This window comes from Musca vetustissima, unplaced genomic scaffold, assembly GCF_032173495.1.
Source record: "Musca vetustissima isolate MV318-11 ecotype Yass unplaced genomic scaffold, APGP_CSIRO_Mvet_v1 utg1756, whole genome shotgun sequence".
NCBI classification, from domain to species: Eukaryota; Metazoa; Arthropoda; class Insecta; order Diptera; family Muscidae; genus Musca; species Musca vetustissima.
The window spans coordinates 148,589-172,465 of NW_026878454.1; the positions used below are offsets into that span (position 1 = coordinate 148,589).

The 23,877-nt window shown below is 36.2% G+C and overlaps 1 protein-coding gene across 1 annotated transcript in view; it reads right to left on the bottom strand.

Moving 5' to 3' along the window:
• LOC133323200 (uncharacterized) overlaps positions 1-23,877 on the bottom strand; it is a 37,187-nt gene that overhangs the window by 2,913 nt on the left and 10,397 nt on the right. The window contains exons 4-16 of the mRNA XM_061532155.1: positions 22,794-22,929; positions 13,876-14,079; positions 13,695-13,802; positions 13,497-13,637; positions 13,280-13,432; positions 13,090-13,220; positions 12,048-12,131; positions 11,522-11,675; positions 11,051-11,451; positions 10,654-10,980; positions 9,742-9,958; positions 2,985-3,194; positions 1,295-2,903 (exon numbers count right to left, since the gene is read on the bottom strand). Of these exons, the coding sequence (XP_061388139.1) occupies positions 1,295-2,903; positions 2,985-3,194; positions 9,742-9,958; positions 10,654-10,980; positions 11,051-11,451; positions 11,522-11,675; positions 12,048-12,131; positions 13,090-13,220; positions 13,280-13,432; positions 13,497-13,637; positions 13,695-13,802; positions 13,876-14,079; positions 22,794-22,929 (3,875 nt within the window). The remainder of the gene's footprint in view (positions 1-1,294; positions 2,904-2,984; positions 3,195-9,741; positions 9,959-10,653; positions 10,981-11,050; positions 11,452-11,521; positions 11,676-12,047; positions 12,132-13,089; positions 13,221-13,279; positions 13,433-13,496; positions 13,638-13,694; positions 13,803-13,875; positions 14,080-22,793; positions 22,930-23,877) is intronic.

A 23,877-nucleotide genomic window follows, 5' to 3' on the forward strand; every position in this document is an offset into this window, starting at 1 on the left:
GAAATCCCGGAAAATATCGATGTCTAAAAAATCGGGAATACCCGGGACGGGAATTCCCGACCCCAAACCCTAGTCGCGACATACATTTATGGTTGATACTTGGACTATTTTAACATTGCGGTGTCCTAGGTAGTCTATTGCCCGGCTCTGCATTAATTTTTAATAACATGAAAGTTTGTTGGAATGACTAAATTTATATACAGTCGACGCATGGTATAATGAATACTCAGTTTAACGAATTCGGGATATAACGAATGAGCAAAATAGTCGACTTTTTATACTGACTATTGCTTATAACAAACGTTTTACAAATTTATATAGCAGATATAACGAATGGTGAAAAAAAATAATGGGCTAGCTTTATAAAAAATATGTAAAAACGTTATTATTACTGTTATTACATTAATTACATATTTTAGAAATCCAATGAAAAGGGGATTAACATTTTTGCTTTTAAATAAAATTGCGCCTTAAAACATAACTTAACGTTAAAAAACTTCGCTATATAACGAATTTTTCGCTATAACGAATGGGTCTGATGATATATCATTCGTTAACAGGCGTTAACTGTATATATATATATATATATTAAACGAGTCAAATTGACTCGGTTCGTATATCTTGTAATAAATTATTACATTGTACTGGTTTTATTAAATCCAGTAGATCCAGTACATATATATCAAAGAAATCCTCATAGCGGAGAATCTAACCGTAATGTAAATGCCGTTTTAATTTCATAGTTATTATTTCTAAGTCTGTACACAGTCGGACAGTTGATAAAGCAGATTTTTTTTTAATTTCATTCTAGTTTATATAGTTGTTTCATTTACCCATTCGTTCACAACATCTGATGCTCAAAATCGTAGGATTCGCTAACAACACCAAACTTAAAATAATATTTCATGCATTGTTCCAAACAGAAGAATCGGGTGAATTTACATTTCTATATAAATATATGTATGTTTGTATGTACACTCGTGTAATTAGTGTTATATACCTACACACACACACTGTAATATGTATGTATGTATGGATTAGTCTAGAATTTGATTGTTATTAGAGTTACTTGACGGCATTCGCATTTAATTTTTAGGCTGTAGCAAAATTTGCATCACATTACTAGAGAGTTGCGGGATTAGTAGATTATCGTTTTATAACATCGAAGTGGTACGGGGACACAGAAGCATTTGTTTGGTATTTGGGTTAGTAGTGTCGAATGCGGGACCAGGGTGGCAACAGAGGGTTCCGGTATTGGGGGTGGATTTGGGAAATGCCAGCAAGTTATAATTACCTGTCAACGATGGAACATGAGTCGGACAAGTGGCGTGATTTGAATCGGTAAGCGGGTAAAAATTTGTGGGATACATGGTTAAGGTGCTACTACTATTCATTTGAAATGTCTGCGAAACGTTGGCTGAGGTACACGATGCAATTGATTCGGCACGTAGAAGATCGGGCGGTGACATCACCGAATCGCCGTAAAATGCACCCGTTGCGGTTGGTGTCAATGGTTGAGGCGAATGCAAAGGTTTTTCGGTGTATGTGGGATCCTCTTGTAGACTGCCAGCATTGCTGGGAGGGCTAGAAAGAGTTGAATTGAATGTTACACTCTTGAACAGTTTACTGTGCCGCGCCACGTACCCTTCGACGGTGGGCTCCGTTGAGAGACCTCTATGTTGCGATTTTGAATCTGTGGACGCATCGCAGCCTGTTCCGGGAGGTGACCTTCGATTTTGACGTTCGTGGCTGAATTTCTTGAGAATGCTTTTCAGTTTTCTCCGCTCGATAGTTTCGTTCGACTCTGGACTGAGGGGGGCATAGTCGTAGTGCACCGAATCCAAGTGATGTTGTCGATGGTACTGCGAGGGCGGCGCACCCTTTGGGGTCTGCGACGCGGATGTATTAGTCGATGTCGTCGAACTGGACTCGTACACTGATAAGAATTGTGAATTTATGCCTGCCGCATCGCTGTGGCAACGGTACAATGCTTCAGATATTGGAACACAGCTGGTTGTTTTGGAACTGTCTAAGCTAAAACTACGCGTTTGTAGGGCGCTCTCCAGCTCGGCCAGTTTTTGCCGTTCGTTTAGTATTTTTAGCCGTTTGACGAACGGCAAGCCGCTGTATTCAGGCGATAAATCGAATACAGATTGATAAAGTTTCGAACTGCTAACTGTCGTGTCACTGTGCCCATTGCTCGTGTTCGTCTGTTTGCTCGATTCGGGTATCCCCGATGCCTGGCCCTTGACATCTTGGCGATAGCCTCTTTTTCTTGCTGGCACTGGTGGAGGTTTCGATTCCTTCTGGGGTCTTCCCTCTTTCGTTATCTGTTGCGGTATATTGCCATCAGAGTAATTTTTCAATGGCGAAAAAATATCATCTGAGGATGTGTTCGAGGTGGCTAAACTTGTGTAACTGGACGAAATCATTGTCGCCAATTTAAGCTTGGACCATGGTCTAATCGGAGTATCTGTATCGGATACAATTGAGGATGTGGCTGTGGACGGTTTAACGATTTGACTTGAGATTATGGAAATTGGTTTGTGCGATGTATTGGACCCGTCACTCTTCCGTTTATCGACCACAGCTGTCTGGGCTTCGACGCACTTGAGAACAGCTAATGATTTTGGAGGTTCCTTCTTGGCGCCGCCATTGAATGCAGCTGTCGTCGTAGTCGGTTTTTCACTCGTCTCCGCGCTTTGGCTTGCCGGCATTTTAGGGCTTCCGCCACTAGAACTCTCGGCAGCCTCTTGCAATTTTTGTATCCTCTGCCTGAAGGACACCTTCATCATCGGCTTGATTTGGGCCACAGCCAGAGACGTAGTGGCCATGACACTGTGACTACTACTTGCAATCGATATGTTTTCTACTTTTTTGGTCGTTTCCGCTACCGATGCGATCTGTGAATTGATGAGTTAGAATGGTGTACACGGCGCTGACATTGTACCACAAATAAATAAGGGATGTGGATGCGAACTTACCGGTAGAGATGTGTCCGTCCCCTGTGCAGCAGCAGGAGGATCGTTTTTGATCTTGAGTTGCTGCAATCGTTGAATCAATGGCAAACCTTCGTTGATCTCCCGCTCGGGCTCCTCCTGTATCGATTCCTGTGGTGATAACGTACAGGTTACATGTGAGTTAGGTGGAGATTTCTGTGGTGGTGTAGATTTAACAGCTCGCTCTTCGCGATCCTAGTGCAAGACACATAAAGACACATACAAAACTACTTTAGGAGCGGGGATTGACACTCAGTAACTCAGTTTGTGGGTTTGCAGTGTATTTGTCAAAAATAAAAAAACCAAAATTAAATCTCAAAAAAGCGAAGAAAAAAGAAACGAAAATATAAATTCCATTTTAACATTCGAATGAAACACTCCAGACACAGCAATAATGAAAAGAAGAGGACAAACTAAACTAAATTAACAGATATAAAAACACAATACAATTACAAATGAATGTGTGTGTGTGTGGGTGCATGTATGTGTGAAGTGTTTGTGTGAAAATTAATGGAGTCGATACATCATTTATTGCTCCCAATTGTACCCATAGAAGAACGAATATATGAGCAATATATTATGGCATTGTTTGGTTTCCCAAAAAAACAAAATCTGACATCGGAATTGGGAAGGACGACAGGGGCTTCAAGTGTTTCTGTTTTCGCAATGTATTATTGTATTATGAAAGTAGAAGATGCAATTGGCCAAAGAGATTGTTTCATTTTATAGCTCTAGAATAAGTTATAAATATCGTCCAAATTATCATTTAAACATTTTAAATGTTGTAGTTGTTGTTGTAAACCTTAATGTATTCAGTTTCACTATAGAAACATATACGAGAAAAAGCATGACAATTGCTCTCGTTTTTTGCAGAAAATATATGCTTACTATAGAGTGAAAATATACAATAATGTGATGACAATTTTTAAAGATCACTAGAATTCTATGATTGCAGAAAAAAATACTTATATGTGCAATATTGCCAATTCCTAATTGCACATTGAAACTAGAAGGAAAAATCAAAAATACTCCAAATCGAGCTTCAAAATGTCTGCATCGAAGCCCGTAAAATAGATGGCTAAGTCACAAATCAAAAAAAGGATAAAAAATGCTAGACCAAAGTACCTATATATCTTTCGATTTGCACGAAATTTAGCATAGCGTACTAAATTAAGTTTAGAGTGTGCGCGTTAAATTTCCTGAAAATCGGTTCAGATTTAGATATAGATCCCATATATATATTTTCGTCCGATTTTAGGTAAATGGTGCACCAAACCCTCCATATATCTTACGATTTACACGAAATTTGGCAAATGGTGCATCAAATTCCATATATATCCTTCGATTTGGACGAGATTTGGCATAGCGTACTGAATTGAGTCTAGTATGGTGAATGGTATGTTTCGGGAAAATCGGTTCAGATTTCGATATAGCTCCCATATATATTTTCGTCCGATTTTATGTAAATGGTTCACCAAAGTCCCTATATATCCTTCGATTTGCACGAAATTTGGCATAGGGCACTGAAATGAGTATAGAATGATGTGTGGTAAATTTCGGGAAAATCGTTTCGTCCAATTTAACATAAATGGTGCACCAAACTCCTGATGAGTATCCGATTAACACGAAATTTTGCACAATGCTTAAATTTGTCCCATGGTATGCAGACGGATCTAAATCTGCACTTTTGAAATTGAGTATGTTCTTAGAGGGAACATTGACATGCAATTGTAAGGATACGTATGTAGAATATACCGAAAGAGGTGAAGGGTATCATATAATCGGCCCAGTCCAACTTTACTACTTTCCTTACTGGTTTTACATTAAAGTAGACACAGCTTCCACGGAACCTAATTTTGGATGTCAATATCATGAACAGTTTGCAACTACAGATCAATAAATCCAAGGCTATTCAATTCGCAATATTGCCCAAAATGATCAATATGAGTCAATTTTTTGGATAGCCCCCATATAACGTTAACCCCAAACTTAAAATTTTCACCGAACCTAGTTTTAGTATTGGTTTACAGAGCATAAATTTACATACTTTATTTTTTAACAAACAAGTCCTATGATGGATGAATAATTTTATGCAATTTATTATCGCTTTATCCAATGGTGGTAGAATCCCAAAAAGGACCAAAAATTATGAGTCGAAAAAATCTTGACTTAGACTAATTTCTTACTTCCTGACCATTTAAGGTTGAATGTGTAATTATCTAATTATCATATGCACATTTACAATAATTTAATTCATAATATATATATATATATATATATATTTTAAGGTTAAGATAGAGTGAGTCAAAGTCAAAGGTATCCACTCGGGTTTTTTCTCTGTTAATTAATGTATAAAATTGAATTATTTTTTATATGAGATAAAATAGCCAATATTTATATCAATTCAATGTGAAAATAATGTTTGGTAGACAAAAACAATTTTAGATTCACAGTGAAAATTATCCACCGGTATTATTTGTAACTTAATAACGGTTAAAAGTCAATCTTCTCATGGAATATTAAGTTAAATATTGCATCAGATTTTTTTACACTTTAATCTCAACGGAAAATAGCGGAAATACTCAATATTACTCGATATGATGACCAAAAAATTGTATTGGAGCACAATATCGAGAATCGAATTAGCAACTAGCCGAAAGCCAGAGAGAAAAAGGCCGATAATCCAAAGTTAAGTACATCTAAACTTGCTGAAATCGCACAGAAAATTTCTGAAAAATAAATGTAACCTAGAAACAATTTAAAGAATTATGCGCAAGCCTGGTCTTTATGGTAGAGTTGCACGGAAAAATACATTCATAAACCTTATAAACCAGAAAATACGATTGGAGTTCGTTCAGGAACACGAAAAAAATGATTTAGCATTTTGGAAATCTGTTATTTTTGTTGATGAATGTAAGTTTAAATAGTTTGGGTCGGATGGGCCAAGGATAATTTAGTGGAACCTAATCACACAATTCAGACCTAAAGCACGGAGGAGACTCTGTAATGGTATGGGGATGTATGAACGCTGCCGGAGTAGAAAATCTCGTTTTTATTGAAGGAATTATGGAAAAGATCTATTATTTAAACATTCTAAAAGATAATTTGAAATGTAGTGCTGAAAAATTGGAATTTAATTTTATCAATATAATGATCCCACAAACAAGTCCCACATCATTTGAGAATAGATGCTTTATAATTATCCAAAAGTGATTCAAACACCATCTCAGTTCCCGGATTTGAATCCTATAACGAACTTATGGAGTATTTTTATGAGAAAAATATTAGAAGCCATCAAATCCAAAGCATACCAAGCCTGATAATTTAGACATCGTAAACTTGGCAAAATCTGTGCCGGCAAGGTTGAAAGCTGTAAAAGGTAACAAGGGATATCATTCCAAGTATACTCTAAATTATTTGTTGAAAATTCCAATTAAAATCACTGTGATTATACCCTACACAACTATGTTGTCAGGGTATTATAGCTTTGTGCAGCCCCAAAAGTTTGTAACGCCGCGAAATATTGGTCGTAGACGCACCTTTAAGTATACCGATCGTCATATCTCGACTAGCTGAGTCGATCTAGACATGTGTGTGTCCGTCCGTCTGTCCATTATAATTTGTAAACACGATACAGGCCACAGTTATGGACCAATCTTCACGAAATTTTGCATGTAGGATGGGTTCTGGCCAATGAAGACCCCTATTGTTTTTGGGAAAGATCGGTTAATATTTAGGGCATGAAATGGACCAATTACTAAATTTTTGTCGGTTTTTCTGGTCGCTCCACAGGCCGCAATAATGGCCCGAACATCGTGAAATTTTGCATGGAGAAGGGGGTCGGGCCAAAGAATAAGCATGCCTGTTTTGATAAAGATCGGTCAATATTTAGCGGGTCAAATGGACCCTGACTTTTGTGTGAAAAATGACAAAATTTGTATTCTATAGCGTATATATTTACCCCTGAAGGACATAGACCCGAAAAGTTGATATTATATCCAAGAGGAGTGGTTGACCTTTAAGTTAAGACCAATTATATTGTTGCATGTGCTCTGATGTGGGAGTTACACCTAAATATTTACAGGTATCTCCGTATTTGTATGTTATTTAGTAACCCATTATCACTCTAGAGAGCCGAACATAGCGCTGATCGCTTTGAAATGTTTCATGAGGTTCCAGTTATGGTCAAAGACAACCCCTTTAATTTGCGGTGATGATCAGATAATAATTTTGGAATGAAGTGGACGGAAAACCTAATTTTTATACCCTACACAACTATGTTGTCAGGGTATTATAGCCCCAAAAGTTTGTAACGCCGCGAAATATTGGTCCTAGACCCACCTTTAAGTATACAGAGTCATATCTCGACTAGCTGAGTCGAGGATGAGGATGCCAATATCAAGAAATATTGCCCAGGCTTGGAATAAACATCCGCAGAAAATTTGAGTTCCGTGGTAGTTGTGTAGGGTATCGTATGGTCGGCCCCGTCCGACTATACTGCTCCGCTCACTGGTTATTTTTTTCTGTACTTTCTTGAAAGTGCGTAATATTCAACAAAATATTGTGTAATTTGTATAAATGCTTAATTTCAAGCAGAAATAATATCAAAAGGCATTGTTTCAACAGAATATGCTTAAAATTAAACACATAATGTAGCAAAGACACGATTTTAAAACAAATAGTGTGTAGGATTCAAGAAGAAGAACAACAAAACCCATAATCAAGAGGTGACGCTTAGTTCTTTGTGTTGTTTTGAAGTAAACAGAAGCAATTATTTACGTGGAAACTTAGTGTATTTTAATCCATTAAAAAGGAAAAAACAAAAAATTAAAAAGAATGTATATTTGTGAAAAGATGTTTGAAAATATTGATATGCATTTTCATATCCTTTAAAGCCAAACCACCACAAAAAAATTGCATCAATCTGAATTGGAGGCGGCAATGAAATTGATGTACAGCTGTTTTGCCACGCAGAGGGCATTCTTCAATGATGCCAAACATATTCCTACTCTCAAGGACATTTTAGAGAACTGGCCTATGATATTTCACAAGCTCTGTCTATTTCATTATATCAACAGCGTATTTCATTTAATGCAACTACAAATTACGCATAAATGTGCTTACTTTTGTGGAAAATTTTAAACACTTTCTGCGTAAAATCTTACAACAACAAAGCTGTTGAAAATTACTACTTTTTGTGCGGCATCTTATTGCCTATCATTATCAATGTGATTTAAACAAAAAAAAATAAAAAAAATAGAGTGTACTATGTAAAAAATCCGTTTGTTAATAAAAACTTTTATCTTGGATACATTTCACTACAATTGCTTTTGTTTAACAATTATATTTTTTATATTGAATTCGTTGATTGCACTTGTGCACGTATGACATTTTTTTTTATAAAAAACTATGTGGATACTTTTGACTGTGACCCACTGTATCTTCCTATCTAAAATATGGTCGTATTCAAATTGATATGCTAATTATAATAATCCGGCTTAATTTCAATATTTTTTCAAAGTACAAATTAATTTAGAAAAAATAAAATTAAAAAATCTTTTCCATTTATACAATACCGTCGGTTTGGGAATATTGACAAAAATTAGATGCGTGTGTGAATAATTTAAGCCAGTGGAGTACAGAATTTTGAATTTCAATCATTTGCGGTGACAAGTCAGATAAGAAAGTGCAGTAGAAAAGGTAACAAGTTTGTGCGAAATTTAATTTGAACGGAATTATCTTGATACGTATCAGTGCGTTGTATTCTCTATTATTTGTGATTTGAGGCTGGTGAAATGAGATAAATGGCAATTAATTTTGTTTGTATAATTTATCGAATTAAGTTTGTTTGGGTATATGTGCAGAAATTCGGTTGGACACAACTCAATTACTTTAGCAATTACAATTAAAATATTGTGGAATCTGTCGTGATGACCACAATGAAGCTGAAATTTATAACGATAAGAAATGAATACTTTCAGAACTATGTTGACAATATTCTCTTTTACCAGTTTTACTATTAGAAAAGTTAAAAATAAAACTAAAATTTTAACTAACCAGAATTAGTCTTAGAATATTTGTATACGTTTTGTGGGTCTTAGTCGAAGTACTAGTATTGGTATTTGACCCGAAAATTGTAATTTTGTTATACTTTGTTCTATACATGATTAATCGCACATGCTACATATAATTGTATTTTCTAAGTTTGATTTTGGAGTGTAACCCAAATATGTCGACTGTGCAACAAACAATTTGTTTATTTGCCGATTTGAATTACATTTCGATCTCTATGTCATATTCGAATAGGGAATATATACATTTATTCTCAAAGTCGATGCCAAATGAGGCGTCTAATCTAAAAAGCTCAATTCTGCAGCATTGCTAAAAACTATTTGTATACCTAGACCTAAGCTAATAAAACAAATATTGATGACTTTTGGAAGGCGTTCGTTTGACAATCGAAACCATTATGGATTGTCCATTTTCTAAGTGCGTATTTCGAATTGGGCATTGTTCGAATTAGTGTCAGTCTCAATGTATTAACGAACAACAAATGTGTCATTTTTATCATCATCATCAACTATTGTGTCAGATGCTGACGTAATACATACAATTAATGAAAATAATGATTACCAGCAACTGAATGTGGGGTTGCAAACCAAAAACAAAAAAAAATATATTCAAGAAATAGAAAAAAAGAAATACAAATTTTTACAAACACACAAGCGGGACGCGTACATACCTGTTTCTCTTTGAGTAAGCGCAGTCTTTGCAACAGGGGTAGCCCGGCCCCAATAGGACTAGGAGTTTTATCGTGTAATTCGGCCTTTACATCTGCTGATTCTTCCTTCTCATCGGAACGCACACGGGACATTCGTTTCAACACGGTTTTCCCGTTTTTGGGAGATGTGTTGTGCAACGGCTGCATTTCCAGTGATTCATCACTCCTTCGTGATGTCCTTAAAAACAAAATCAGAAAATTGAATGTGTCAATGTCTTATGCTCGGATATGGGAATTGCTCTTAAACATTTACTGTGGTACGCATAACCCTATATTGTTTAGTGGAATTTTGCCCAGACATTTTCACACATCTATTATTTTTTTTATATACTCACTTATCAATTTGACAAATGTGTATGCTACAAAGACAAGTGTCAAGTACATATAAAATCAATAATTGATTGTGAATTTATTGAAAAAAAATGCACAAATTGAAAAAAATAAGTTATTTATATTTGCTCTATTCCAGAACCTTCATGAACCCAACATGGTGCAATCAGAAAGTAAAGTTTAGAAATATTTGCACAAAAATATGTTCTGTTCCTGTGCATTTTAATAGTAATGCTAGTGTTTAAATATTTCAAAATCACTCTCAGAGCACAAAATTTTACGACAAGTTCTGAAACGGAAAACTAGTAAAAACATCAAAAGTATAAGGTAATCCATAAAGTCAACAGGATGGCCAATCATAAGTTGGCATTCCTGATTGATATAATATTATCCAATGAAATATCTAAAATTCAATTATTTGTAATATGCTGTTCCGCAGTGTAATGTGGGGTATAAACACTCACGCACAAAATTATTTACCCGAACAGTTTATAAATTTAGTTTGTTTCTAAGTATGTACCAAAATTACGAATTTATCGTTACCTTGTTTTTTTAAGTACACTTCGGAATCCTTTAACATCATGTCTCAATTTATCGACAATCTTCTTTGAGGCACTGTTTTCACTACTATCACTGTGATTAACATGGTGGCTATGGTGATGGTGGTGTCCTTGATGATTTGCAGCATCCTTATCCGCCTTAGCCTTGGCGTGTTTCTTATTCACACATCTGACCTCCATCAAACGTTTTCTTCCCAGTGTTTGAAGTATTTCTTGGGCTTCTGGGTAGTCCTTCATAGCGGCCAATACATCTTCGCGCGAAAGGGAAAAAAGTTCAGAGTAACCAACCGAACGGACATCAGCAGTTCGTCTGAAATAATACGAGACAACGTCCTCTTAACTATATTCAAGAATATATTTTCCAATTTGTGTTAACCTACTTGTTGAGACCATCCAAGTTTAATATTCCTATTTCGCCAAAAAAGTCGCCCGCCTTCATGGTGGTCAACACTTTGCCGGTTTCGCTTAACACTTCCAAGATGCCATCGGCAATTATGAACATTTCCCTAGCCACTTCGCCTTTGCGACATATTGAATCGCCTGGGGTGAAAATATACGCCTTCATTTTCAGCACTAAATCGTGCAGGAATTCCGGTTGGCATTCTTGAAAAATTGTGACTTTCTTTAAAACGCTCAAATTGACGTGCAGCGCTAATTCCGTCTTCAGTTTGTCGGGCAAAAGTCCTAAGGCAGTATTAATATCACCACCTCCTTGTATGCGGCCTCTGGACCAGCTGTAATCGTACCAACGTAAAACTCGTCGTTTCATACCTCCGGGTACCTAAAAGAATGTAACAATCGCAGAATGTCAATAAGTTTTTATTTAGGATGGGCGATCGACGTTACCATACCTTGTGGTGTCTCATGTAGGTTTTTGCGCCGTCCAGTAGCCTCTCAAATTCCAGGCGATTTGCGTTCCGATTGGTAATCACATTGCCAACTTGACCAACAATGGTAGCAAAAATGAAGACGCCAATTAAGTAGCTGACAATCGTGAAAACGTATCTGCAATTTAAACCGAAATTTATGAGATGTGCTAGATATTTACATTCTATGGTGGAGTTCATCAAAGTTTTCGAAAACAAGGATGACTTCATTTTTGAAGGATTTTAGGAAAGAACATACTCCTTGAAATGAATACCACAATGAACTGTTGAAGGCTGTCCAAAATTTTCGAAAACTTTGATTCCATCTCGAACGTTGCTACTACGACAAAATCATAGGATTAAGGAAAGCTAACAAAAAAAAATTCAAATCAGTGTGCGGATTATGCATTTGTATTGCCTTTATTTACTATTGGCGGACAGCCCTCAACGTGTTTTGTCGATATTTATTCCAGAGAGTTTTCTTTTCAGTGATGTAACTTTCAATGCATACCCATAACTTGAACCGAACTGAAGTAGTCGGGATTTGATGCCACGCCTGGGGATCGATCTTGGGCCGTCCACCGAGAAATTTGGTCTTTAGTTGTGTTCAAAAAATATTACATACAAATAGTTTTGGCAATTAGTTAAAATATTATAAATCAACGATAAGTTGATGTACAAACATATGTAAATCATCAGGAACTAAATATAAAATGTACGAATGTGTGAAAACATAGCGAAAAATTACACACGAAACTCAAGGTCCCATTATTATTGACCCATCATCATCTACGAAATATTAATGTTTATTTCCTGTACACAGAAAATTTACACATTTCATGATTTTTAAAAAGAATTTACTTATTTTGAACAATTTTACAACCATTTGGGCTCATTAACACTATATTACGGATGTCGGAATATTGGTTTTGAGAGTTGCCTGTCTTCCCCGAACACTCTCTCATTTGTTCTCGATTATGAGCCAATTTTGCTCATAGAATGGTGTGAAAGTCAGTCGCTGGCATTTATTGACTCTTTCAAACCTATGCAACATTCAAGTAGCACTTGAGCTGGGAACCTATGAAGTAGATATAAGGAACAAAGTCGAAAATACTCCCACTCCAAAAAAGCCAATGGTGCAGAGAAGTATTCCCAGGGTCATCAAAAATAAACAGACAATTGAGCTTTTTTTCTCACTTGGTATATAATGATGTGATGCTAAACTATTGTTTATTTAAACTATTGCTACAGACATCAGTTTTGGCTGCATATAATTCGCATATACCTTTTCCAAATAAATTCGATATAAAAAATTTTAGTAAACGATTGGATTGTTCTAATTTGACATAACTCAAAAACAAACCATAGCAGAAAACATAAATTATAGGAACACAATAGGAAAACCGACAATATCACTGTGCCCAGAAAAAACCAACTTTATGAATTTTTTCTGTGTCCCAACAAAATCAAAATCGTGTTATTATACTCGCCAAGATTTTTCATACCCACAATGGATTTTCCACCAATTCATGCATTAGCATTAAAAAACTTACTCAGCATTGGTCTCCGGTGTTGGCAAATCACCAATTGTGGTCAGTGTTAGCGTCGACCAGTATAAACTTCCCAAGTATTTTCGAGTTAATGTCGCATAATCTCCTGGACGGTATGGATAAACCCAATCTCCCTAAAACAATAAATAGTTACAATGCAATCCACGCTAAAACTAATGTCAATTGGTCTTACCTGAAAACCTTCTGCTTCTGATAATAAATAATAGAAACACCCGAACCAATGGGCCAATATTAATAGAATATGAATTAGATTAACAACGCGCCATAAATTTGGCCAAACAGTTCTACTTTCAACAATATAATAAAAACGAACAGATCTATAAACCTACAAAACAGACATCAGGGTTAAGTTAGTTGCGTTTGCAGGACGGCGCTCACCACTAACATACCTTAAAGAAACGAGTAAAACGTAACAGGGGCTGAGGACCCATACGAAGTTGCAACAAGTCAAATGGCACCAACGATATCATATCCAGTACAAAGTTTTTTGAATGTATATAATGGCTAGCCAACTTCTTATCATCGTAAACCTGAAGGCAGAAAAAAGACATTGACGTTGCCGTAAAACGAAGTTGGACATGACTTACCATGAGACCTTGTTCCAAATAGCCGGTTCGCAATTGTACAACAATGTCAAGAACGAATACCACATCTGTTAAGGTATCGCAAATAAACCAGAATGTTGGAACCGCTTGCTGTCAAATACGAAGAATTGAAATGTTTATTTTTTTTGAAAATACAGACAATTATTTATATTCTGGGACGTACCTGTAACTCGGGAAAGCTCTGACGAACAATAAGTGTCCAAAGGTTGTACAGAACGCATATTGTTAGCACCATCAGCCAGTAGAAATGAAAATTTTCATCGGGATTAACAACGGAACGCCGCTTTTGAAGGTAACGTCTACGCCTTTTAACAGTTTTATCAACATCCCCAGAGGCACTTTCTGATCCTGTGTCTTCGACGGTTTCCTATAAAAGATTTTTAAAGATATTTTCGGAATGTTAATGATTCGGCTTGAAAACTTTTAGGCGTACATCTTCATCTGTAGTCATTGTACAAGTTTTTTACCTTTCTAGCAAAAAATATATATTGTATTACTATAGAAGATAATAAAACCATAAACATGTTTTAGAAAAGTGGAAATGGAAATTTCAACTGATGGGATGTAACTAGTCCCAGCACTATAAACCGTACTAATTGACTACCTTTTTATCCTATAGTAAGCGACTGAGTATAGTCACTTGCGATATTAAAGAAAAAAATCAGTTTTTTGAATCAAAATAGAAGAAGAAAATATTTAAACATTCTCTCCGAACAGCCACAAAAACTACATTCTTATGTTACTAAGTTATAAACCATACCAGTTACAAATTTGAGCTTAATGTAATATAAACCGAACCAAATGACTACTATTTTATCATGTAGTAAACGAGAAGGAGTCACATGCGATATTATAGAAAGAAACAAAAATCCGTCATTCTCAATAAATGCAAGTCGAATTTTGTTGGGAAATAACCAGACTATTTGCGATCCTCATAATGACCAGTGGCATCAAATCGTAAAACATTGAAAAAAAACGGCAATTTAAAATAAAGATTGGTTTTAAAACTAAAATGGAAGGATATATAGGTAAGCACTTCTATATAATGTTATAATTTATTTTATCTTTTTTTATGTGAACATGAACATCTTAACTTAAAATTAATGCAATAACATGAACAATATGTATGTGAATTCAATATAAAAAATAATGATTTCATCCTTATCGGCATAGATTATACCACGTTTTCCGTGTAAGATGTCTGAATTTTTCCCCATTCTACTTGTAAAGCATTTTCAGACATGGTAAGCTTCCTGAACGAATTCCAATTGGATTTTTCGGTTTATAGGGTTTATGAAGGGCTTTTTCGGTACATCTCTATCATGCTTGCGCAAAATTCTAAGATTTGTTTCTGGGTTATATTTATTTACCAGATATTTCTGTGCGATTTCAGCAAGAAAATTTCCTTTCTGTAATTTAATACCAATGGTACGAAGTACGAATAATGGTGTTATAGTACGAATTTGTAATATAATATTTTGCACAGAGTATCATTTATTATACAGAGAACAGCTTTTATAGGGAAAATTTCCATTAAAACTGCAGAAATTAAGGATTTATGGTGCGTTACGTGCTACAAAATCCATATTGGAAAAAAAATTGTCGTTATTTTTTCTATATCCTCGACATAAAGATCCCGTTCATTTTTCATTACATCGAAAGTCGCTGCTTGTTTTTTTTTTCGAACGTTCCCACGCCTCACTTTCCCACCCCTGCCGACCGAGGGGGCGACCTCCCCTTTCGTAGGGATCGCGTACACACCATAATCCGCATCATGGTGGAATGTGAGAAGGGAATAGAAAACCAGCTAGAAAATCTACTCCAACAGCCAGTTTATTATTAAGTTGCACTATTCATTTAAAAATACAACTATATTAGATTTTATAAATTCAACATTCTTGCTAAAATCTACATTAGAGTACACAGAATTAAAATCAATACAAATTTTAATGAGTGGATCTCCCATAGAATAATTTGTGCGATGAAAATCTACATGTAATAGTTGATAATATCTACTAGATCGAAAAGGAACATTTATTCTAATAGATGAAATTAGGAAATCAGAGGGTATATTACCATTTAATATTTTTAGTACCATCATAGTGTTCAACATAACACTTAATGTAGGTAACCGAATTAATTTTAACCTGCTAGTGTAAGAAGGCAACACAAAATGCAGTTTAATATATTTCCCGTTTGGTTGGATTCATCATTGGAAATAAATCTCATTTGCATTTAAAAGTGCCAACAATTTAGTACTTGTGGTGTTCAGCGGCTTGTTTGCATAGTTTCACTTATTTGTATGTAAAGTCTCGTCACATGTTATATATTAATTAATATAGCGGCACGTAGGATGTTTCAGACAAGGTGACAGAAATGTACACCAAACAACACATGTTACTCGCCTACGTCGATGACATTGATATAAAAGGTCGAACATTGCAAACGGTAACAGCTACCTTTGAACAAATTGAGAAGGATTCTGCCAAAGTGGCTCTGGCAGTAAATGGCGAAACGACCAAGCTGATGGTATCAACGCGCAAGACGTCCAATAGATTTGGACCAACTGTGGAACTTGAGAACTACAGCTTCGAGTTAGTTAAAGATTTTATATATCTTGGTACCGCCACAAATAAAACTAATGACATCAGTTTGGAAATTCGGAGAAGGATAGTGATGGTCAACAGATGCTACTATGATCTATGTAAGTAATAGCTTAAGCTACATACCAAATTTCACATATGTTTCTCCACCGATTCTATTCAAATATATTGTTTAGTACTTTTTAGTACCTCTTAGTACTAAATTCCAAAATTTGTTCATACATTTCACTTCGCTCGTCATAGACAAAGTTACGAACCAAATTTCAAAGTTCTTCTTCTAACTGCTCCGGCGTAAAGCAGTTTTTAGTACTTTTTAGTACGAATTTCCAAAAACCCAGCCTTATCATACGCCTACTCACCAAACCCGACCTACATGCCAAATTTCAAGTTTCTAGCTTAAGCCGTTTCTTAATTTCTAGTGAAAATATATAATATTGAATGTTTAATTACAGATCAAGGTCATAACAACTATTATAAATCGTGAAGGAATGGACCTGGAAATTATGGAAAAAGTAATATCATCAGTATTTATTTTCAGATTCAAAACTGTAACCGAAGGAACTGACATGACTACAATTTAATTGCAAATAAATATAAAAGTATGTATGTATTTATATGTAATTTAAAAGTTAGTTTTTAGTTTGGGGATATTCTCCCCAGAAGCTATAAATAGCTTCGTTACAAAAAAACCTGTTATACCCAAATGTCTGTTGTAAGAAAGCGAAGTACTTTGCATGGGAATTTCACTGGTGCCTCACTTTAAGGTTTACAAATGTCTTGTTAACATCGAAGTTTTTGGTACATTCAGCTTTCAAAATTTAAATCAAAATACCTTCCTTCGAAATGTATGCACTATTAATATTTGAAGTTCCCCGCTTTAAAACCTATAAATATAAGTTGTAAGAACTGGAGTTAAATTTTGAGAATAATGTGCAGCTTCAGAAAATTAAACAATTAAAAATGAAGTACAATTTTATTTTTTTCTAATATATGGAATTTATTTTTCATTTTATTTGAAATTGATATATGTGTTACTAATTAAAAATAAGTTTCATTATTAACTTCTCAAATGGGATTACTTTCCATAATTATGCCATTAATATAATGAACAACATTATTCAATATTACACTAAGTTATACTTGCAACCAATTTTTTCTTTTGTGTGTCCCTGTTCTGTCAAAATAATTACTCAATTTGGAAATGTGTATGTAATGTGTTGAAAAATATTAACAAATTTTTATTTTTATTATCAAATTCAGATGTAATTAAAATCCAACATTATCGCTCACAGAGGAAAATCATTCGGAGTATTGGAAAGAATTCTTATTATAATCATATTTGGAGCACATATTGTGAAAAAAACATGGCATTCCATTCACTTTTCGCGATATTTTCCGTATTTAATAACATTGTAAAATATGTCAAATAAACAAAACAACCTGTTGAATGTGTAAATATGACACTATAAGACATTACACTAGACTACTTTTTTTGTTATATTTGTGGCATCTCCGTTACCGCCGTTAACAAACAATACGAGAGATGGCAACTCTGACAAGAGACAACAAAGAAGAAAGCAAAAGTTAGTTGCTCGCGAAATCTTCAACACCACAGTTGTGGCAAATCGACATCATTGAAATTGAACTCCTATTAATTGTCTTTTGAACTAATATTAAATAAAATAGTTATTAATGGTTGTTATTATAACCGCTGTGTTTTAATTCATCAACAACCCAATAAACTATAGTGGTGACCCCGTCTATGGACAAACAAAAACAAAATTTGCAACAAACAAATTGCGGCAACATTCGTGAAATTTCACAACGCAGCCGTACACACGCAACCCACTATACGAACGTGCATGCTCAATTTTGATCAACATCAATTTCAACGGTCATTGCGTTTCTCAGAATCAGCCTACTAGAGCACCACCAAACAAACGTGCATGCTCAATTTTGATCAACCTCAATTTCAACGGTCATTTCGTTCCTCAGAACCAGACTACTAGAACATTTTTGCAAACTTATGATTGAAGCAACTCGCAAACTGAGACAACGTATTCCAGTCAACTATAAAGAACCTGACTCCCACAGTAGTGAAGAAGACGCTGAATTCTTCGAAAGCAGTAACGTCGTAACAGACAATAATATGTCCGAAGAATTGCAACGACAGATTCAAGAACTTCAAGAACAACTGGCCGCGCTAAGTAGTACACCTCGACATGAGGACACACGACCAAATCTACAAAAGGTGCACATTCCTAAGTTCAACGAACGGAACCCACATTTATGGTTTGCACAAGTTGAACGTTCATTTGCTTTGTGCAGCATAACATCGGATAACGACAAATTCGACCTAGTGAGTGTCCGTCTTGAAGACGAAGTATTGCTGGCAGTTGAAGACCTTATTACAAATCCACCGAACTCAAACAAATATTCTGCAATTAAGGACAGAATTATTTCCAAATTTGCCGAATCTCCCGAATCAAAACTGCGACGTTTAATACAAGGTGGTGAAACAAACGGCATGAAGCCAACGTCAATTTTGGCACACATGAAACGACTTGCACCAGGGAAAGGAAATGAGGCAATAATCCGAACACTGTTTCTTGGACAAATGCCTGAAAACATGAGACCTTTTCTTACCGCCTGGGAGGAAGAAGACCTCGAAAAATTGGCGAAGACCGCTGATAAAATGTTTGAAGCCAACAACAACAATTGTGTTAATTCTCTTTCTACATTGCAACAACCAGTTGTTGATGCCATTAACCAACGAATGTCTTTCACCGATATATGCCAAACAATAAGGGAACTTACGGAGAAAGTCGACAAAATTCAACAACAAATTGGTAAGAACACACGACATCGTTCCAAATCCCGAAATCGTTCAACAAGTGGACAGAATTCAATCCAGCGGAATTTATGCTACTTCCATCAAAAATTTGGCGACAACGCAAGAAAATGTAAACCTGATTGTGCAAAATTCCAGCCGGAAAACTAACTCGGCTGTCGTCAGTCAAATCGGTTGGCGACAGCAGCAACAACACATGTGAAAGACGTCTACATCTTTACGACATATCAACAAATACCCGATTTCTCATAGATTCTGGATCGGCGGTATCAGTTATACCTCCTTCTATGATAAAGCAGAAACTCAAGCCATCCAAACTTGCGCTTTTGGCTGCTAACCAAAGCGAAATCAAAACTTTTGGTGATTGTGTATTGAAACTTGACCTCGGACTTCGACGAGAATTCAAATGGTTGTTTGTTATAGCTGAAGTACACACCCCAATAATAGGTGCCGATTTTCTAGTCAATTTTGATTTACTTATTGATCTCAAACAAAAACGTCTCATTGACAACAAAACCAAATTATCCACTCGTGGTAACATTTTACAAACCAAAGAGTTTGGAATTTCGACATTGAATTCCGCATCACCCTTCGCAGACCTGCTAAAGGAGTTTGAAGACATTACAAAAACGACAACGCTTCGGAAGCCAACAGATGAATTGGTCGTCGTTCATCACATCGAAACAACAGGAACTCCAGTTGCTGATCGTCCACGCCGTCTTTCAGGTGATAAATTAAAAGCAGCTAAAGCCGAAATGGATTATCTAGTCGAACAAGGTATTTGTCGTCCGTCAAAAAGTGCTTGGAGTAGTCCTATACATATGGTCGCGAAGAAAACTGGTGGTTGGCGCGTCTGCGGCGACTATCGTAAACTCAACTCACAAACAGTCCCAGACCGATACCCCGTGGCACACATTCACGATTTTTCTGAAAACCTTTATGGTAAGTCAATTTTTACTACCCTTGACCTTACCCGGGCCTATTACCAAATACCAATGGCTGAAGAAGACATCGCAAAAACAGCAGTATGTACACCGTTCGGACTTCTAGAATTTTTGTACATGCCTTTTGGTTTAAGGAACGCCACACAAACTTTCCAACGTTTCATAGACAACGTGTTTAGAGGGATTGACTTCGTTTTTTGTTATATTGATGACATCATCATTATGTCAGAATCGCCACAACAACATCGAGAACATCTTCGTACAGTCTTCGAAATTTTACGCCGATATGGACTCACCATTAATCCGAACAAATGTCATTTTGGTGTACCTGAGGTGAGATTTCTTGGCTACGTAATTAACGCACATGGTTGTTCTCCGCCTACAGATCGTATTGAGGCTATCAAAAATTACAAGAAACCAGAAACTATCTGCGAACTTCGTCGTTTTATTGGCGTCATAAACTACTACAGACGTTGTATACCCCACGCAGCACATCAACAAGCACCCTTAAACGAACTCGTTGGGAATTCCAAGAAAAACGACAAACGCAAAGTACCTTGGACACCGGAATTAGAAACCGCTTTTGAGACCTGCAAACAAAGTCTTTGTGAAGCCACAATGCTTGCACATCCAGCTCCAGACCTAGAACTAGCATTGGTAACGGATGCATCAGACACTGCCGTCGGTGCTGTTTTAGAACAAAACTTCAACGGTATATGGAGACCTCTGGGATTTTACTCGAGTAAGTTACTAAAATCCGAAAGAGCGTACAGCACATACGATCGAGAATTGCTCGCCATTTACAAAGCAGTGGAATATTTTCGACACATGCTGGAAGCACGACATTTCGTCATCAAAACCGATCATAAACCGCTCATATATGCATTTTCTCAACGACCTGAGAAAGCATCGCCCAGACAACTCCGAAATTTAGATTTTATATCTCAGTTCACTACAGATATAGTATATCTTTCTGGACCTAGTAATACAGTTGCAGATGCATTTTCAAGACTCAACGAAATCTCAATGCCGTCAAGTGTCTCACACGAAGACATTCAAAAATCTCAAGAATCCGACGAAGAGTTAAAAACTATAATTGAAGGTAACAATTCTTTGAAGCTGCAAATAATTCACTTCGGAAATACATCAATATATTGTGACATCTCAATGGGACATGTCCGTCCATACATTCCAGAAGCATTGCGGAAAGAAATTTTCAACGCTGTACACGGACTTTCACACCCTAGTGGTCGTTCAACTCTACAGCAAATTCGAACAAGGTACATCTGGCCCGGAATGAAAAAACATATCATCAATTATTGTCGTCGCTGTCTTCATTGTCAAAAAGCGAAGATTACCAGACATTCTCGTTTAACTCCGAACAAAATCGATGTTCCAGATAATCGATTTGATCATGTGCATTTAGACATCGTTGTTATGCCACATGTGCAGGACTTCAGATACTGTCTCACAATGATTGATCGATTCTCCAGATGGCCTGAAGCTGTTCCACTCAAAAACATGTCCGCTCAAACTGTCGCTAGTGCATTTTGGTCAACATGGGTTTCTAGATTTGGTTGCCCAAAAACAATAACAACTGACCAAGGCACTCAATTTGAATCAAGTCTTTTTAAATCCTTAGCAGCACTAACCGGAGCACAACGAGCCCGTACAACAGCGTACCATCCTCAATCCAACGGTATGGTTGAGAGGTGGCATCGTACTTTCAAAGCAGCGTTAATGTGTCATCCGACAGTTTCCTGGGTTGATATTTTACCAACAGTTTTACTTGGACTCCGATCTGCATTTAAAGAAGACCTTCAAGCCTCACCAGCAGATTTTCTCTATGGTGGTCAGTTGCGACTTCCCAATGAATTCTACGAAGAGCATAGTCAACAAGCTGATCCTGCCGAGTTTCTTCAAAAACTTCGAGAACATTTTAGAATTTTACGTCCAGTACCTACTGCACATCACATCAAGAACAAAATGTTCAAACTCAAAAACATCGACACATGCTCACATGTATTTCTACGAACCGATGCTGTACGAGAACCATTACAACCTCCATACATTGGACCTTATGAAGTGATCAACAGAATTACAGATCGATTATTTACAATTCGAATCAAAGACAAAGACGTCAACGTTACAGTCGATCGTCTCAAACCAGTTTTCGACTTCGACGATTCGAATCCAAACATCACATCAAATCATAACCAGACTGCGACTTCTACTCAAAACACATCATCAAATGACAGTCAAAATACGCCGCAATCTCCTTCTGAAAATTCAACCGCACCTACTCCATCAGCTAGGAACATATCTTTCCAGGATGATCGTGACTGTGTCACTGGAGGGGGAGTGGTTGTGGCATCTCCGTTACCGCCGTTAACAAACAATACGATCAACACCAAAGAAGAAACAGTTGCTGGCAAATCGACATCATTGAAATTGAACTCCTATTAATTGTCTTTTGAACTAATATTAAATAAAATAGTTATTAATGGTTGTTATTATAACCGCTGTGTTTTAATTCATCAACAACCCAATAAACTATATATTCTAAACTCATTACTGTCAACTACTCGACTACCCTGCACTTGTAATGTCACATTTGCGAAATGACATTTCAACCACTATATTTTAGAGTATTTTGATAAGATTTTTTTGTTATTTGGCTTACCTGAGCTTCGGGTATTTGTCGTGTGGAGAAACGTTTAAGAAATGAGTCTTCCCTTTTCAGCGGTGGTTTCTTCTGCATGGCAGATGATATCTGAACGGTTGTTCGTAATTTCATCCATCGTTGATTCGATCGTGTCCTGTTGTTGTAAGAGTATTTATGTTAATCATCAACTTGTGAAACACTAAATGGCGATAAACAGAATTCCGAAGGCCAATAATAAACACACATTTAAAGCACATTTAAGGGTTAAGTTTTCTAACGAAATTACCACTAAGAGGAGAAAATAAAACAAGGAACAGTAGTAAACAGGAGTAATTTAAACATTTTTGTTGACTACTTACGTTACAATAACATGGACTACTTACAAAATTGTAGGATGACACAGATACGGATACGGAACGAACGAGCGAGCGAGTTAATCAACATTTAGATGAAGTGAAGAGTGGTGGAGACGAGACTATGATGCACATATCTACACATACAGTTGCACCCGAGTTACGGGGCACTCGAGTACGGACGAATATGGATGTGGAGTATGAAAACCAAACAGAAACGTAAAGGCAAATCGAAACGTAAACGGAACGGAAACGTAAACGTAACGTAAACAACATTTAATATCCATACAATAAATATTGTATGTTTGTTTGTCTGTATGTCTGTGTCATCTCACACATGTCACATGCAATTCCACTTCACATCGATTTCTAAAAAAAGAATAGCAACATTGAGTTTCAAAAACCAAACAACAAAAACAACAACAAAATTAAATCAAAAACAAATATAAAGTTATTAATTTTTTGTAAATTACAGCTAAGGAAAAAATATGTTAGTTAACACAGGGTTAGTAGTTTTAGTTTTATAGTAAGTAATAATAATTATGGAAAGCTAAGGAGAAAATACATTGCAAGCTATTGATTTACGCGTTGACTACTCAACTGTTTCCGCCTTTTTCTTCGCTCAATATAATATATGAATTAATATAATGTACTTCTATATTTCCTACATACGTTTTGGCTGGGATTTTCAAGGTCAAGTTCTAAGACAGGACATGACTATGGTGCGAATACCAGTCCGTATACTCTCT